The sequence below is a fragment of the Dermacentor albipictus genome, chromosome 1 (assembly GCF_038994185.2).
Source record: "Dermacentor albipictus isolate Rhodes 1998 colony chromosome 1, USDA_Dalb.pri_finalv2, whole genome shotgun sequence".
Lineage (NCBI taxonomy): Eukaryota > Metazoa > Arthropoda > Arachnida > Ixodida > Ixodidae > Dermacentor > Dermacentor albipictus.
In genome coordinates, this window is record NC_091821.1 from 257308179 (window position 1) to 257324839 (window position 16661).

The 16661-nt window shown below is 44.1% G+C and overlaps 1 protein-coding gene across 7 annotated transcripts in view; it reads right to left on the reverse strand.

Annotated features, from left to right (window-relative positions):
• ApepP (Aminopeptidase P) overlaps positions 1–16661 on the reverse strand; it is a 64778-nt gene that overhangs the window by 18284 nt on the left and 29833 nt on the right. For all 7 annotated transcript variants that reach the window (XM_070531185.1, XM_070531188.1, XM_070531184.1 and 4 more), the window contains 10 exons: positions 11908–11959; positions 11590–11829; positions 11440–11521; positions 11180–11378; positions 10881–10967; positions 3711–3820; positions 3084–3233; positions 2946–3006; positions 2814–2883; positions 2628–2732 (listed from right to left, as the gene is read on the reverse strand). In XM_070531185.1, coding sequence (XP_070387286.1) covers positions 2628–2732; positions 2814–2883; positions 2946–3006; positions 3084–3233; positions 3711–3820; positions 10881–10967; positions 11180–11378; positions 11440–11521; positions 11590–11829; positions 11908–11959 — 1156 coding nt within the window. The remainder of the gene's footprint in view (positions 1–2627; positions 2733–2813; positions 2884–2945; positions 3007–3083; positions 3234–3710; positions 3821–10880; positions 10968–11179; positions 11379–11439; positions 11522–11589; positions 11830–11907; positions 11960–16661) is intronic.

Sequence of the window (16661 nt, forward strand, 5' to 3'; positions counted from 1 at the left end):
CGCGCCACCCACGCTTCTGCATTTCAGTAATTGTCGCGTAATGCTGCGCTGGTTTTGCTGGCTCGTGAAATTTTCACAAACTGCAAGTAGCGGAGAATTCAACTTCCATGTGATATCGCGGGATGCCTGAACGGTCTACGCCACTCGACCAAAAACCAGCTGCAGCGGCGAATCCGCCGCTCTGTCTTGGCTTGGTACCGCCGTCTGTCTGGTGACAGCAGCAAAGAGTGGTGGTGGCATATGCAACGACATCACTCTCCAGGTTCGGTGGCGGGAGACTTGAATTTCGAAAAAGGTATTCGGGCCCTTCAGATGCATTGCGAGCTTTTTGAAATGGTATTTAAACAGTCCACATCGACTTATTATTGACTTATTATTTGCCTTTAGTTTTGTCTTTTTCTTTTTTCCTTCAGTGACTAGCTGTCGATCAAAAACTTAAGCTATGAAGCCTCAGCAGACCCTTTTCACTATACAGCGAGCTTTCCCATGAGGCATTTTGTCAAGCTAATAGTGACGTAGTCATTTTTTCAATCGGTGCATACAAGTACACTTTGTCTGACCTACTACATGGATGATATTGTAGCGACTCTCGTGATGAAACCAAAAGCAAGAGACAAGCCTCAGCATAAGCAGCTTGTATTTTGTACTCATTCAAACCATGACTGGTGCTGCCATTAGTTGCACAAACATGCAATGTAGAGAACTGCACTTGCCAATTAAGAGAACCTCGAGAGCAAAACAAAAAATTGCACCACCTTTTAATGCAAATAGTTTATTAACATGTGCGGCAAGTGCAGCATGGCTCTGCACATGAAACTGAAGAAGACTACACACATTACCAAAACCAGATATGGTGGTGTCATGTGTGGTACCACACACATCACCATCATATTGTCGTACTGTGCATGCACTGATGCATGCGCGTCCACGCTGAACATGCTGCTGCAAGCAGAGTCCATTGAGCACTTAACAGGATAAGAGGGTGGGAAAAGTAAGAGGGACCCGCTGCATTCCCAGAAAAGCAACAGAAGAGAACCAGCCATAAACAATGTTGAAGGTGAAAGAGTGCAGAATGAGGAAAAACGAAAGGGCTGATTTGGTAGCACGTGGTCAGTTTTCAGCAACAGTTGTGCAATTTTCAACCCCTACACCAGGCTGACTGGTATGTGCATGAGTGGTTTACAACATGGGGTCCACTCCATGGCAACAGTCCCCCCAGCTTTGCATCTAAAGACATGATTCCCTTCGCCCTTCTTTTTTCATAATTTCTTGCGCTATTTTCCATCATGTCTACACAGCAACTAGCCCAGCAAAGCATCTTGCTTTGCATCTAAAGCCACACTGCCCTTGGTACATGTTTTCAACTGCTCGTATGAAAAGGTGATTTCTTTATTTGTTGCACCCTCAAGAAATGGAAGCTTCATACCATAATTACTAAGTCAACAGCTGCCTAAAAAAATCTAAAACAAAGAGTGAGACAAGGATTTTGTGTTAGCACTCCTTTAATTAGTAAGTGTCACGCTTGTCTCATTCCAAAGTTGCACAGTGGGCTACACGTAAAGGCCACCAAAGGAGGGCTCTGGGTTATTAATGACCATTTGGGTTTTTTCTAAACATGCACCTGAATACTATATCATTTTCGAATTCTGTTGCCACTGCAACATTGTACGTGAACTTGCCTTTTTGGCACCCTCAACCTAATCTCTTGGCACTATTTGTGTGCACACTGCACCTTCTTTTTGCTACATTGTGATTTACTTGGAGTATGATCTTTGAGATGGTCAGCACAGTGCCATAATCCTGCATTACCTATGTTGTGCTGACAATCTCTCAGGCCACGAGTGCCATGCACACAATTCCATTTATACGCGCGATTTAAATTTAAGAAAGGTGCTGTCTTTGGAATTTTTTAATTTGGCACAGAACAAACGTCTAAACAATTTCACGAGCATAAGCCATCATTTTAGCTAAAATTTTATGTATGCCTGTAGTTTACATTCCAGCAATAAAATAATATTTTTAATCATAGAAATAACATGGCTCCGGGCAATTTTAGCCACTTATTACTTAACCACCTGGTTTTCCTTAACTACCTGGAATTTCAAAGCATTGTACTCGAGCATTTTTGCATTCTGCCCCCATCGCAATGCAGCTAGCACAGTCAGGAATTGAACTTGTGACTATGTGCTCAGAAGAACTCCATAGCCACTGACCCACTGCAGCAGGTATTTTAATAATTTGAATAACTCAAGTTAGCACTGTGTAACTTGTATTGGATAACCAAACACTATTTTCAAACTGGAACACTGCAACACCTTACAATATTACAGCCATAACATTTCATGAAATGGGCACGCTGTGCATATCTGTGGCTAGTGACTCTTGCCTATTGTCTAGCCTAGGCTGTCTTGGTTTTTTTATGTACATAATTCTGCGAAATTTTAAGATTGCAAAATTGATGTAAAATTAATGGTTTGTGAAATGCACGAGTGCACTGGATGTTTTGAATGTCCACACAACTCTGGTAAACAGCTTTTCTCTGTAAAACATCTAAGCTTCTCGAAGCAAAGGTTATAATCCACAACAAACATACCAAATATTTAACTACTATTTAGCACACTACATACCTTCGTGCACGTTGAGAAAGGCACCAACCCCATGGCCAGTTCCATGAAGATAGTCCAAGCCTACTTCCCAGAGAGCCCTTCGTGCCAATGTGTCGAGCATTTGCCCTAAAGAAAGCAACACATTTCAAATGACCTTGAAAGTTATTTAAAGAGCACTGCTGGGCAAAAAGGTTAAGCAGAACAAACCTTTCACCAGGCGTGGGAAGATTGCAGATGAAAGCGCTATGTTTCCCTTGACAACCCGAGTGAAGCACTCCTACAAACAGACCAGAACCGTTAACCACATCTCAGGAAAAGTACATCACGAAGAACACTTACTTTCTCATACTGGCTAGGTGTGCCGAAGTGCCACGTTCTGGTCACATCTGTTGTGCCATCCCTAAATGGGTGAAGGGTGAACACATGTCAGTTCATCATATTGGCTGCCATGCTAGCCTAAGCACCACAATGGCTGACCTGTATTGGCCACCTGAGTCGCACAGATAAATTTCCTCGGTTGTCACCCGCCGGTCAGACTCTTCCTCAGGACGGTAGTGAATGATAGCCGCGTTAGGGCCAGATGCCGAGATAGTCTCGAAACTTGGTCCTACGTAGTCTTCTTGTTCCCTGGACATGTATCATCCACCAAATGCACACATGATTCCAATTGAGCACCTTTCAAGTGTGCAAGCACAAGGAAAAGGAGAGTTTATGCCTGAGCCAGGAATATGAGCACTCCTTCATATAGCAAGAAAGCAAGCATTCACGCAAACCTGTTGAAGCTAAACAGGTAAGTTCCATGAGCATGGCAAATTAATGAGCCACCCTTCCATGAAGGAAATACCACCAGAGTAAATTACACATTATATATGTACTGAGCAAAAAGAATAAGTGGATCAGAAGGGCTCAATTTTTTTATTAATTACACAACCTTATGCCACCTTCGTTTTATGCATATGATCGTAACTGATTGCAAATGTAGGTGACAGTTGTTTGCAAAATTTCCCACTCAATTGTACAGGACTGAAAAGGTGGTCAGACTCGGTGCATTGTGTGGAAAATTAGGTCACATGTAGAGGTAATGGTATGCAAAGCATTCCATACCTTCGGAAGTGTTCCAGCTTGGCAGCAGCTGTCATCTCAGTGACTTCTCCCTTTGGGACCTCAGACTCCATCCAAACAAAAAACTCGCACAGTGCCACGGCATCTTTGATCTAAAGTAGGGTAACAATTAAAGAGAATGGAAGCGCTACTTACTTAGACTGCACTCTACCAATATGCATTCAGAAATGTAGCACAGCACAGCACTAAATCAGTACAAGAAAACAGGAAATGAGCCAGCACTAATAAGCAGTAAAAAAACGGCATCATCAATGAAACAAGCTTACACTATTAAATCACTACTGTTGTTAAATTATTATTAGTCTGACACAGGAGATGAAGCTGTACACTGTCCTAGTTACCTTACATACAGACCACAGTGACTACGAGATTGCCACATTCTTGAATGCCACCAAATCCTTTCTTTTTTAGATAAGACAACAGTTTATGACCCACTATCATCTGAGACAAAGAGAAATAAGTCATTGAGCTTGTCAAGAAGGTAAAGGCCATAATGAGTGATGACCCTGAAAGGCCAAATATCTCGCGCACAAGGTATAGTAGCTGCTATAATTATACCAGTGTCCCATAACAATGTGCCTTTGTTTCATTGAGCCTTTTGTGATTGTGCACCACTCAAAAGGACTTCACCGGGGCATTGACTTAAGCAACAATAGACACCCATTAAAGCTATGAAAAAATTGCCAAGTGGTTATGGTGCTTAGATTTGAGCAAATACAGTACAGTTGAACCCACTTATAACAATATACATGTGCCAAGAAAATCTAATTCTTACAGCCAATAATTGTTATAACTAGGTTGCACAAAAAAAAAAACTGAAGAGAAACATCCAAACATTTTAATTAGAAAGAAGCACAGTTGAACCCACTTATGACACTACCTGTTTTAACAATACAGTGCAGACTGCTTATAACGTAACCGCGTTTAGTGCGGGATCGGTTATAGCGTGGGTTTTTTGACCACCGATATATCTCCCATAGAACTCAATGTATAGGTGGACCGTTTATTGTGTAGGCGCGTGAAGCAGAATACCGGTTATAGCGAGGTTTCTTTAAGCATGCGACTATGAAATTGGCGCACAGAGCACAGCCTTTTCTCGGAGACGTTAAGCACGGCCCGCACGGCCACACGGTTTCCGAGCGCGCAAACACAGAAAAGGGGGAGCGCGGGCACACACGTGGAGACCAGCGGCGAAAAGCGAAACAAAAAGGAGGTGAAAGGCAGGAGACTTTAGAGGTAGGAGGGCGGGTGTTTTCGTCACTATAGCAGCATCCAATCAGGGTGTGCGCTGCGCGGAGTTACAGCGATAGTGGCGACAGCGCACTCCTTTTTTTTAAATTTTCAGTCTCTTTGTTGCATTTGGTGTGTGCACGTCGTGATCTCGTTGTGTCGTAGTTGTCCTCTGTGCACGTGTGTCGTTGGGCTTTTGTCACCATGGTGTCGGCGGCGTCTTCAAGCGGTGCAAGAAAGAGGCATGCTTTATCGCTGGAGACCAAGAAATGCGTTATAAGGGACATAGAAAGTGGGCTGAAGAAGGCATTGGTGGCGGCCAAATACGGCATTTCCGACACAACCGTGTCGACCATATACAAGAACAAGGACAAATTGTGGTAGGAACTGCAGCAAGATTTGTCTTCCCTGTCACGGAAGAGAATACATATGTCGAAGCACGAAGACATGGACACAGCGCTCTTCAGATGGTTCAATGAAGTTCGGTCTCAGAGCATACCAGTTAGTGGCCCCATGCTCCAACAAAAAGCCAAGCCCCTTGGTGCTCTTTTAGGCCATGACGACTTCAACCCACTTAACGGATGGATCCAGCGATTGAAGGATCACCATGGCATCAGCTGCAAAGCGGTGTGCGGTGAAAGCAGGTAATGCCAACGTGAGTCCATCGAAGTCTGGCTTCGCTTAAATTTGGAAACCATGCTGTCCACGTATACGGACAGAGACGTATACAATGCCGACGAAGCCGGCGTATTTTATAACCTTCTGCCCAACCACACTCTTGTGCTAAGAGGCAAAGCCTGCTCTGGCTGCAAGGCCTCGAAAGAGTGCATAACTGTGTTGTTCTGCGCTAACATGGATGGAAGCAACAAGCGCCGCCTGTTTGTCATTGGAAAATCAGCGAGTCCACATTGCTTTAAAAAGCGAGAGTGCCTGCCAGTGACATACAAATCCAACAAAAAGGTATAGATGACGCAAGACATGTTCACAAGCTGGCTTTGCAAGTTCGATGAAGACATGATGGAAGAGAAGCGACAGGTCGTGCTCATTATCAACAATTGCACAGCCCACAACATCGAGCCAAAGTTGACTGCAGTCAAGTTAAAGTTTCTGCCTGCCAACACGACTGCAAAATGTCAGCCGCTCGACCAGGGCGTCATCGCAACCGTAAAGGCACTTTACAAAAAAACGCATCTGCAAAAAAGTTTTGCTGAGCATGCAGCAGCAGCAGCAGCAGCAGCCTCTTAAGTGAATTTAAGGGGCGTGATTGATATGGTTGCCACTTCGTGGTGGCAGGTAAAAGCCACAACAATAAGCAAGTGCTTCGTGCGCAATGCAGAGGCTCTTGACACCAATGAGCCGAGTGACAATGTTGCCGATGAGACGGTCAACACCGACGATGTCTGGTCCAGCCTCGTTGAAAGCAAGTTTGTTTCCACCACAGACACCTTCCAAGAATATGTCGATGCCGGTGAGTAGGAGCTTCCTGTCTGCGTGAGGAAGCGAGCACGCATGATGCGATCGTCGCAGTGGTGCGCAATAGCGCAGAGCTTGCAACCGAAGAAGAGTCGGACGATGATGTCGACCCGACGCCAGACCCAGATGTCCCGTGCAAAGATGCTTTGGAATACCTCAGCAAAGTGAAGATGTACTGCGTGAAGAACAGTTTCAGTGAGAAAGCACTTCAGTGCTTAAGCCTTGTAGGGGATGGAATTGTTCGAAGCACTGTTAAAAACATCTCCAGAAAAAAATAGCAGCGTTCTTCCGCTGATGCCACACTTGTCAGAAGAACTTGGTTTCTGTGCTGTGTTGTGAGTATGTAGCATGTGTGTGTGAGTGAAATATGTAATAAATTGTGTTTGAAAGGTGGGTGGTCCCTTTGGCATAGGTAAAAGCCAAAAAAAAGCATGCTTTGGTTAAAATGCGGTACCACTTATAGCACGGACTTTACAACTCCCGCGACTTACGTTATAAGCGGTCTACACTGTACTTGGATGTTACTCGATACATGAGTTGAGTGCGCAGTGGTTGGAGGGATGGAAGGGAGACTGGCGAGAAGACGTGTCAGGCTGGTGAAGTGCAGGACAACGCGACGAAGGTGCGCCATGAGGGGTGTGCAGCACAAGGTGGGTGTGGCAAAGTGCAGCACACAGGCAGATGCAACAGCTTGTCTCTCTTTCTTTTAAAGGACCTTGCGTTTCCCCCTTTCAGCACACACCCAGTAGCCAGATTTAATTGTTATAACTGATAATGTGGCAAGGTAGCATTTTAGTAAGCGGTTTATTTTGCCACAAAGCACATACAAAAGTTGCTCATTGTTAAATCCAATATATTGTTAAAACCAGTAACGTTATAATGGTTTCAACTGTAGTTTATAGACTGTCATTTTGTGCAATAAAAAATATTTCATGCTAATTGTTTGATTTTCACAAACTGCAGATTTAGGTTGCAACCTTGCTAAAACTATAAAATGGGCATTGATGTGAAGATGCACAAATATATACCGTATTTACTCGCATAATGATCGCACTCGCGTAATGATCGCACCCCTGAATTTTGTCGTCAAAATTCGATTTTTTTCACTTCCCGTGTAATGATCGCACCCTGAACTTGCCGCAGCGATATGTCGTGTGCCAAGTCTAGCTAATAATGATCGCGCTTACCATCTGTCGAATGCTACGCGAACGACTTGTCTGCACGCACCAAACATGCTTAAGTAGATGCCTCATTTTATTACTTTCATCACTTTCCGCACTTCCATGGCAACAAGAGGTACAACCAAACTTGCTTTTATTATGGGTAGGCTTTATAATGGTTGAAGACAACAAAAGCAAAAAAGGCGCCTTTCGATTCTTTTCATCTGCACTCGTGAGCACGCAACAAATCGCGCGCGGCAATGATAGTAGCCACGTTAACACTGATACGTTAAAAGTGTACCCTATTCATACGCCGAGGTTTGTAACACAGCTAAGATATTCGCCCACCCTTAGCGGAAACGTGCTGTGTTAGGGTAGTAGTGAAAACAGATGCCGTAGTTTCCGCAGCACGCCGGCCATGCGTTTCTTCACTGGCAGCTAAGCGCGCCCATCTGTTTCTGTCCCCTCAAAGTGGACATGGCTACGTTATTGCCGCAAACTTGCCGATATTAACGATATTATTCATCACGGACACGGAAGAAACTGCTTCAATGCACGTAATGTACTCACGAGAAGAAAAAAAAAAAAAGATCGCGTTCGGCGCGTTCGGCTTGCTACGCCGGCCGCCATTTTTGTTTTCGTGTCCCGCACTCGCATCCCGCAGCAAACGCGGGACAAAAAAAAAATTTTTTTTTTCCGCGGGAAATTTAACTCGCGTAATGATCGCACCCCTGAATTAGCGTCAATTTTTTCTGACAAAAAAGTGCGATCATTATGCGAGTAAATACGGTAGTATCCTCAGCCTGGAGCCAATGCTTTAATTTGTCGGAATGTTGGCTCCAGGTTGAGGGTTCCCTTGTTCAGCCACTGCTGATACCCTGATGTTTCCACCCTCCTGTGAACCTGTCCAAATACATTCCCCTACTCTGCTAAATTGCAGGGCCTCCTTAACCCTTTCAGGGTCTTTTTATTTATTTTTTTTTGCCTAATGCAACCGCCCAGGGTTGAATTTTTTAATGCAGATTTGAAATCTTCAGACATAATTTCACAAACATTTCACAAAATATTTCCCAAAAAATGTACTTTTTTTGAGTAACCATAAAGTGACAAAAAAAAATATCTTCCGTAGGTAAACATGCAATGTTTATTCATGAATACAAATGGGCTTCCATAAATACTTATAATAAGACAAGCAGATACATTGAAATATAGTAGAACCTCGTTCATACGAATAGCAAAAAAAAAAACGCAAGAAAAAACGTACTAACCGGGAAAACATAAGATCCGAAGTAAATAAAAATACACTGACAGACTCGCATTACGTCTACGTAATGGGAAGCGTCGCGCGCATGGTTGCAGCGCGAGACGAGGACCACGACCACGACTGGCGTTATCTGGTGATGCTGCGGCTACCCGAGACGCGTTTTGTTTTCCTATTGGGCGATGTTTTAAGAGAGCGACGAAAAACCAAAATGAAATCGTGCTGGTGGGCGACGCTGGATGCCGCCGAAGCGAAACGTGATGCCCACATCGCGCCGCCTGCAGCAGGCAACGGTTTGGATTATCACCTACTAAAAGCGTGCAGTACGCTACCAATGGTACCACGTACCACGGACCACACACTGTAAAACAGATATGTGGAGATGCTTATCGCAACAGGTTTGGCGGCGATAGCTGTGAATGCGGCGTGCGACGAACCTGGCGGAGATTTGGTGGTACCGGAACAAGAAACTGTGCGCACCATCGTTTTCACGTGAGACGGGCAGCTAATTCTCGATCGCGCGCGCCTCGCGCCTGTTCTGAGCAATATACAGGTAGGGGGGCCTTTGTCAGGCATTCATTCTTGTTCACATGGGATCTAACGGCCGGGAAACGTATACGATCGCAATCTGCAGCAGGGAACAGCGGGGCATTTCGGTTATCGCCTATTAAAAGCGTGCGCTACACTTCCGACGGCGCCTCGTGCTGTGGAACAGATAGGCGAAGGTTATTATCGCAAAGGGATTGCCGGTGATAGCTGTGAATGCCGCGTGCGACGACCTCGGAGAAGATTTGCTGGCACCGAAGTGGGTGGGCGCCGGCGTTTTCACGAGAGACGGGCGGGCGAGTATTGCGCTGAAGCTGCCGCGACGGGTAGCTATATACTGTTGGTGATCGCGAGCGCCTCGCGCATTTTCTTGTTCACGTGGGATCTAGCGGCCGGAAAACGTACCCTACAATTGCAGTTTGGCGACATACTGAGCATTGGTGCCGAAAAAAATGGTGTCTTCCGGGAACGTATGAACCGGTAAAAATGAGCATAACTCTATTGGGCCATTTTTTGTGTTCTAGATTGCGAATGTTGGCGACGGGAAAACGTAAGTAACTGGAACATATTAACGAGGTTCTACTGTAGATGTACTCTGATTCGGCTCTTTGGTAGTAGTCCGCATCGGAGGAATCGCCGCTGGCTAACTTGCAGCAAAGCAAACAGTGCGCACGGCCATAGCGTGATTGAACCGTGTATGCGAGCGCACGCAAGAAAACTCGATCGTTGTCTGTCCGTCAGAAAAGTCGCAGGAGTCAGAAACTTGCAGTTATCCTGAATTCCACCACGAACAAGGGGGCAAATAAGTTTTCGCGAGCCAAGTCTTGAGAAAAGAAACGCAAGCATGGCAGCATCATTTGTGTATATCAGCACCCGCTTGTGAACACATGTAATCGCATCCCTGTGAGCAACAGACAAGCGAGCATCTAGCGGTGACCCTTTGAGAGATTAGAAATCAGATAGACATCAATTTTTACCAGCACAACGAATGGAAACAGCCCACAAGTCAAAATCAAAACTAACCGATACAAGCCCTCGCACGCATAAGTGGTCGTTCAAACTCCCACATGAGGAGGCCATGGAATGAAATCAAAGAGACTATGGAGCAAAAAGAAATTGAGCAAAAAAAATTATTTTTTTTTTAATCCACACAGGGTGGCAGCACTTGCTGGGCAACAAAGAGGCGAAAAATTGGCACGTTTTTCAAACGTACAGACGGCGCCGAAAATATACGGCATTGAGCATTTGGGACTTGTTCGTGGCACTGTATAGTTACGGCATTGACCCTTGAAGAGTTAACCTAGCCTTTAGCACAGAGGTTCACTCTTTTTCAGTATCTAGCCAAACAATTTCTGCCATGACTGACAATCCAACAGTGATGTCAGGATAAGTGCCATGGCAACCTAAGACTGCTTTAACGGTCAAAGTGTTAAATTATTGTTTATTCAATCACGCACAGCTTTTTATTAGCCATAAACTCACGTGGGCACGTCGCATGCATTCAATCTCGGTCTCATTTTTGATGGCCTTTCGAAGCATCACAGGTGTAGTAGACTCGATTCTGCGTTCCTGCAAGCACGTAACAAGGACACTGTCAGAGCTCCCACAACAAGCGATCTCTCGTGCACATAACCACCACACCCCTTTGAGCAGCGAACCTGCATGCTGCTTGTGTGTGTTGTTCAGAGTACTTAGGTTCTAGGTTTAGAGTCCACAACAATGGCAACAGTGCACAAAGTCACACACACACATGCACACCATACTTTGTAATTCAACACTACCTTGGGAACTTGGCTGACAACTGCATAGCTTGAACAACTGCTGACCCAAAATTTGCCCGATAGCTGGTTGATCAGCAGGGCAAGGAAGTCTTTAAACACACGGTATGGTCTGATGTCAACAGTGAGGTTCTTTTCATTTCTGTCTGTCGAGAGGTGACGCTGGAGAGTGGCACTTAACTTGTTTTCATCTATAAAGAGACTGGAGGAAAGGTTTGCATTAGCAAGTGGACAAGCCAGCAAACGTACACAAGAGCGCTTACTATGCAGAGTCCATGGTGATCACAGCATAGGCAAAAAAGACAGGGTTGTAATCGATGTCTGAACCCCTGAGGTTGAAAAGCCCTGCAAGGACAAACCAATTACAGCAAAGCAAGCAAACTACATCAGCCTAATGGCATTATTCCACATACATGCTATTTCATCCAAGGCTGTGATCACTAGTGCAGCAGCAGACTTCTGGCTCATGTCTTGCCGGATGTCCGCAATTTTCTCCTGCCAAAACTTGCCAGTGTAGATGATGGAAAGTGAATCAAGAGGGCGGCTGGGTGGTGAGGGCCGCTCCTCCCAAATCAGATCGACTAGATTCTGCGACACTGGCACCAGGGAATGGCCTGACACATCCAACTGGTTGCTCAGCAGCTTCCAAGCATCTGAAAAAACATTCAGTCAACTTGCAGAAATCTAGCACTTATAACCACCATTTCCCCCACCTATACTTGAATGCTCACCATAAGGCATGAGAAATGGGTCCACGCCTACTCTGCTACCAGTTGACAGCACCTGAAGAAAAAAAAAGGTAAACATTTCATGAGGTAACTCAGAAGTGTTAACAAAAAAATTGTACTGTATAATGAAGATTTTGTCACACAAAATTATATTCAATAAATTTCCACTGGGCTTTTCAATGCAGGCAAACATTGATCAGCTACACCCAAACTTGCTGCTAACAGCTGTGTCCCAATGACAACAGATTACAAAGACGCGATTTAAGTGGCCATGACAAAATGTTCAAAATTCCCACTAGGTTCATCACACTATGTTGATATAATGACCCTCAAAATAATGAAGTCATAATTCCAGGCAAAAATGTTTTTAACTTTTCTATGTTTCAGTAACTCCTTCCAAAATATCCCACTTGCTCTTTGGATCCTTTTGGTCGTTAAGATCTTACCAGTAGCAATTCATTAAAAAAAAAAGCCCAGGTGATGGATGTCATAAGCATGTGCATTAAGTATTAGCAGCTGATTGCTACGTTATCATTTTACTGTCTATGTCAAATCTAGTACTCTAGCATACACTACAAATTGCACATAAATCCATGATGCACACTGTAGTGACCAACAGTGCCAACAAACAAATACTTTTTTTTTTGCCAAAGATAGCAGAAAAAAGAAAATGCCCTTTTCCTGCATGATCTCCAGTAAAAAGGAATAAATGCTTTCTTGCAATAGTTTGTACCTAATTATTTTAAATCCACCAACTTCTTTTCATTTTTGGTGCCTAGGCTTTGCAGTTGTGATGTGACAATTTCTAAGGCTGCAATAAACTGCAGTTGCTAGCATGTCTTTCGTGAGCCTGCACAAGGTGGAGTGCAGATGACTTTCCAATTTTTTCCAATAGCCATCACCGAGAAGTGCCCAACGTGGTTTTCCCAGAGATTCCCCTGACCCTCCATTCCATTCATCATGGTCCAACGACATTTCTTGCACTCCCTCCCAATGACTACTGCTGCCACTATGGTTAAAGCTGGCCAGTGACCCTCGAGTTGTGAAGGCTTCATGCTTTCCTTTGTGTATTAAGCAAACTGAAACCAACTGTGCCTTGCCACTGGTATCATCAAAGCTAGTTTTGGTAAGGAGGTGACGCTGGCAAATGTCAGCTAAAAAGTGCCCCACAGAGCTTTATCCTAAAGACTGTTATTGCCAGGCAGTAATGACATTCTCAGCTACATGACTACGGCTGTTCCACTGACCAGCAGAGAGAGATTGAGTCTGTACATTGATGCCGTGGCTAGAAAAATAGGAAAAGTCTGAGGTTGGAAGGGAAAAAAAAATGCTTTTTCATTGTGCACGTTGCGTCTTACTACTGCTACTGGTCAACCGAATTTTGAGACAGGCCATTTGGCATTGTAGCCACGTTTTCTTTCCTAGTCAGAACAGAAGACAGCCACCATAAACTCCATGAAATACATGTACCACAATAGGTTGAATTTATGCTACGCATTCACAATAGAAAAGTGAAGCTTCATGGACCTTTCCAAGTTTAGCATGCAGACTGGTTCTGCAATACACCTCGGCAAGCATTTTATGCTTCTAAATACGTCACCCCTTTATTCAACAGTCATCATTCCTACATCTGTCTGCACCCATCTTCAGATTGTATGTGAAGAGCTTCAACTCTTGAAAAAAACTCCTCTTTATGTGCTCACTCAAACTTTTTCTAGCCTGAAGACGTTCAACTACACAGCACTGAAGAAAGTGCCTCGCATGCAGCTTTTCTACCAAGACAATATATGGCAAAGTTGCATGCTTCGTTTGACAGCTGCTTGCCATAACCAACAGCAATGTTTCCATTAGGACAAATCCATGCAATTAAGTATTTTGGCATGCTATCCACCCCCTTCTCTTTTTTTTCTTTTTTTGTTTGCTACAAAAGCTGTGGTACATGAACACAATACATCAACAGCATCAGCCTAAGTTTATGTTCCCTGCAGGACGAAGGCTTCTCCCAACAATCTCCAATCACCCATCTTGCACTAGCAGATTCCAACTCGTACCTGCAAATTTTCTAATTTCATCACCTCACCTAATTTTTTACCTACTCTATTGCGCTTCCCTTCCTTTGGCACCCATTCTGTAGATCTGATGGTCTACCGGTTACCTGACTTATGCATTACACGGCCTGCCCAGCTCCACGTTTTTCTCTTAATGTCAACTTGAATATCAGCTATCGCTGTTTGCTCCCTGATCCACAGAGCTCTCTTCCTATCTCTTAACGTTACACATAATTTTTTGTTCCAACACTCTTTGCAGGTCCTTAACTTGTTCTCGAGCTTCCTTGTTAACCGCCAGGTTTCTGCCCTATGTTAGCACCGGTAGAATGCAATGATTGTAGACTTTTCTTTTTAATGACAGTGGTGCGCTCCTAGTAAGGATTTGATAATGCCTGCCGTATGCACTCCAACCCATTTTTATTATTCAATAAATTTTCTTCTCGTGATCACAGACCCCTGTAATTGACCTAGACATACAGACTCCTGCACAGACTCTAGAGGCCGACAGGCAATCATGAATTCTGATCACGAATCCTGGAATCATGAATTCATGAAGGCTATTGAACATTACCTTTAAGTTCTGCCATATTAATCTTAAACCCTACTCTTACACTTCCTCGGTTAAGATCCTCAATCATTTGTTACTAAGCCTTCCCAGTCTAACAGCTTGAATACTTCTAAGCATGCAGTGAATAGCATTGGAGAGATTGCGTCTCCTTGCCTGACCTCTTTCTAGATAGGTAACTTTCTACTTTTCTTGTGGAGAAGTAAGGTAGCTGTCGAACCTTTGTAGATATTTCCCAAGATATTCATGTATGCCTCCTGTACTTCCTGATTACACAATGTCTCTATGAGTGCTGGTATCTCTATTGAATCAAATGCATTTCTATGAGAGCCACATAGAGAAGTCAATTGTATTCTGCAGATTTCTCAATTACCTGACTGATGACATGGACGTGATCCATTGTAGAATATCCTTTCGTGAAGCCAGCCTGTTCTCTTGGTTGTTAAAGTCAATTGTTGCCCCGATTCTATTAAAATTGATCTTGGTGAATATCTTATACTATACTGAAAGCAAGCTAACAGGCCTATAGTTCAATTCTTTAACATCTCCCTTTTTATGGATTGGTGTAACGTTGGCATTCCTTCAGCTCTCTGGTACACTTCAAGTCGTGAGACACTGTGTATAAAGGGCCGCAAGCTCTTCAAGCATAATAAAAAATTAAATTATGGGGTTTTACGTGCCAAAACCACTTCCCGATTATGAGGCACGCCATAGTGGGGGACTCCAGAAATTTGGACCACCTGGGGTTCTTTAACGTGCACCTAAATCTAAGTACACGGGCGTCTTCGCATTTCGGCCCCATCGAAATGTGGCCGCCACGCCCGAGATTCGATCCCGCGACCTCGTGCTTAGTAGCCCGACTTAGCAACCACTAAGCAACCACGGCGGGTTTCAAGCATAATATCTCTTCCACCTTTGATTAAATACACTATTATTAAATCTTCAGACACTTTTCCCCCAAGACATCTTGCAAGGCCCTTCTAACTTTATCCCGAGTTATAAAGGGAATTCTGTATCCTGTTCACCACTACTTCCATCGAAGGTTGAATGGCTGCTCCGAGTACTGTACAGGTCAGTACAGAATTCTTTTGCTGCTTCCACTGCATCATCGAAATTGCTGATGACACTGCCCTACTTATCTTTCACTGCATACATCTTGCCCTGTCCTATGCCAAGTTTTCTTCTCACTGATTCCATGCTGCGGCCATTTTTTTAGTGCTTCCTCAATCTTTCTTACGTTATAATTTCGGATATCGCTTACTTTCTTCTTATTAGCTTTGACAGTTCAGAGCAATACATAATACCAATATTAAATTGAAACTGTCACACAATATTACTTCCTTAAAGGGCGCACGACACCCACTTTTCGATCATAATCTTCTTTGTTCAAGAACACGTTGGCAAAATTTTAGAGCACTTGAGCCAGCACCTAATTTGTAATTGAATTTTTTATATTACACTCGAACTTCATAGCATTCAAGCAACACTGGCACGCTCACGAGCCGTGACGTCATAGGCTGCATGCTTACCAAGCAAACATGTACAATCAAGTGAAGAATCAGTGTTTCATCTGAGCATGCATGCAGGCAACTTTTGCTTTGTTCAGCTTGCTACTGTAATTGCAGTGGCTGAAACAATGCCACCGTGGCACCTATGTAGCGCTGTTCGGTGCCAAAGCGAACAGAGCAAGGAGTGCTCCATATCATACTTCAGGTTTCCCAAGGTGCCCGTCAAGAGTAAGGCTTGGGAGATGAATGAGGGCAGAAACAATTGGCGCTCATCTGACGTTTAGTTCTTGGAACACTTCATGCTAGACAACTACAATGATGATTTGCACCTGCTTTTTGAGTATGGAATACCTGTTAAGAAGCTGAAGCTGCTGCCAGACGCGATGCCGACCATATTCGCACACCGACCCACCCGGAAAGCAGTGCCCCGGCCAAACGTTAGCCTTGCTATTTTTTTTTTTACACAGATACTGGGTGCAATAAAGCAAGTTCAAGTAATGGTTCAGCCAAAGAATACATCACGCTAAATCCTTGTGCCGCGGACGGATCTGCACAAGCATTTGTCTACATATGCTGCATGCAACTACAGAGGAAAAAAAAAGAAACTGGTGGGAATGCACAGCAGCTTAAGAAAAT